The sequence below is a fragment of the Sorex araneus genome, chromosome 4, assembly GCF_027595985.1.
Source record: "Sorex araneus isolate mSorAra2 chromosome 4, mSorAra2.pri, whole genome shotgun sequence".
In the NCBI taxonomy this organism is placed as follows: Eukaryota; Metazoa; Chordata; class Mammalia; order Eulipotyphla; family Soricidae; genus Sorex; species Sorex araneus.
In genome coordinates, this window is record NC_073305.1 from 101,734,324 (window position 1) to 101,736,253 (window position 1,930).

The 1,930-nt window shown below is 55.3% G+C and overlaps 1 protein-coding gene across 1 annotated transcript; it reads right to left on the reverse strand.

Moving 5' to 3' along the window:
* Positions 1–725: 725 nt before the first annotated feature.
* On the reverse strand, positions 726–1,526 carry DPPA5 (developmental pluripotency associated 5). The gene is made up of 3 exons (XM_004605902.1): positions 1,415–1,526; positions 1,144–1,323; positions 726–784 (listed from the first exon to the last, which is right to left on the reverse strand). Exons 1-3 carry the CDS (start codon positions 1,524–1,526, stop codon positions 726–728), a joined length of 351 nt encoding a protein of 116 aa, XP_004605959.1.
* Between the last annotated feature and the right edge of the window lie 404 nt (positions 1,527–1,930).

Here is a 1,930-nt window from a genome sequence, read left to right on the forward strand (position 1 = left end):
CCACCAACAAGCCAAAAAAAAAAAAAAAGTTTATAAGAAACAGTACTTACTACTATGTAGAATACCTGTTTTAAGTACCTGCATCAGGAGTAAGCCCTTCCTATGATAAATACCTTCATCTAGCTACAAAACCACTTACCCTTTGGGGATCTAGTGCAGCAATTCTGAACATGGAGAATCCCACAGGCCCCTTCAAGGGGCCTAAGACTGCTTCCCACTTACCTGTATGTGTGCTTTCCAACTCCGATGTAAAAACATTTGTAGCAGATCTAATACAGATAAGAACCTAGCTATCAAGAGTGGAGGGCATACTACTACTAAGAAGGGGGTTCAAGTTTTAGCCAATATGAAACCGAAGTAAGTCAAAACATCCCATCACTTGCTCCTTTGAAGACTCCAAATCATTGGACAGAGCTGTATCTCTCAACTTGGTTTCTGGAATTTCCTTGTTCTCCTTTTCTTAGACCCTTAGAGTATGCTCCTGAACCACAGGGATTTCAATTGAGGATTATGTGGAGTCTATAATCTATCAACCACACCTTGAGCAACTACGGATTAAAAAATTTATTTAATTTGTTAACCTTTGGGGAGAAGCTACAAGTGGAAAAGGCAGAGATGCAGGAACAGGTGGTTTTGTCCGGGCCACAGCATTGTTTAAACTAGGCCAGATCCCCGAACAGCTCTGTGCTCACGTTGCTCCCCCATCCTCTGCTTGTAAACTGGCTTCACTTCATCTCAGGCTCTAGTCCCAGAGCGTGCATGGCTTCCTCCAGTCTGAGAATCCCTACAAAGGCAAACAGGCAGAACGGGTGTTAAGCGGGTGGCATGCACCAGAGCTCGAACTCTTCGCAGCCTTTTGCAAGGTTCGTTTCCCGGGCCAGGCGTTCTGGGTGTGCGATGCATGAGAAGTCTCGGAACATGGGGTTACGAGGGCCCGTACAGGGTAGTTGCAGGACGGTGAGCTCTTTCGGCCCTGCTCCAAGGCCCCTGGGAGCATCGCCCTGGGGCCAGCACCAACACCCAGGAACCCCTGAAACCCTCCTGTCCGTCCCCCGCACGGACGCCGGAAATGCACTGGGCGGTTTCTAGGCAGGGGAGAGATGGGTCAGGGTTGGAAGAGGGCGGTGTGCTCGGGCCTCTCACCTCTCTGCTGTCGCTGGCGGTGCCACTCAGCCAGAGATTGCAGCATCCACCTGGTCCGCAGCTTGTACAAGTAGGAGCCGTAAACCACCACCTCGGTGAGGTCGGAGGATTCCAGAACCTTCAGCTCGAGCATGACTTTGCTCACTTGCTCGAAGTAGGCGATCCCGCGGCCGCGGGGCCCTGTGTAAGGAAGGGGTTATTGGCTCTGGCTCTCGGGAGCCCCAGGGCACCGGGGTCGCGGCGCCCGGGTCACCGCAGGGGGCTCACTCACCCAATATGGCTTCCAGCAACCGCGTCTCAACCTGGAACACCTCCGGATCTTTCAGGTCTTCGGGAGGCTTCACCCAGGGGGGGATATCCTTCCGTTGCGGCAGTGTTCCCATCTGGCGTGCCTCAAAGCAAGCACCACGTCCCGCCGGAGTGGAGTAGCTGCAAGCCCGCTGCTGGGCTCCGCCACGCGCGCGACAAGTCTAGCACCTGGCCGGCCACGCCCTCTGCGTGGCCACGCCCCCGCGCGGAGAGCCAATCCGCTTCCCGGCGAGCACGGCTGGCCCGCCCACCGCGGTAGCCCAGGGCCCGCGCGGTCCCTCTTCCTCGATTGTCCAGTCGCGCGGTTTTGGCTTAGGGCCCAGCTCTCTGGCTCTGTACAAGCATTTTCACCTACAACCACGCCGTTCTGCAGCTCCGCAGTTCCCTCCCTTGCCTGTACGTGTGAATGGGGCGATGGTGGCGGGGATTCTCAGAGCCAGCTAGTTCAGCCACAGCCTTGATGTTCAGACCGTCCTTG

What these genes read in the sequence shown, in the direction of transcription:
- DPPA5 (XM_004605902.1), bottom strand. Translation starts at nt 1,526, where the DNA reads ATGGGAACACTGCCGCAACGGAAGGATATCCCCCCCTGGGTGAAGCCT. An exon ending in GTTGCTGGAAGCCATATTGG is followed by an intron (nt 1,324 to 1,414) that starts GTGAGTGAGCCC and finishes TTCCTTACACAG; the next exon opens with GGCCCCGCGGCCGCGGGATC. An exon ending in CCGCCAGCGACAGCAGAGAG is followed by an intron (nt 785 to 1,143) that starts GTGAGAGGCCCG and finishes TTGCCTTTGTAG; the next exon opens with GGATTCTCAGACTGGAGGAA.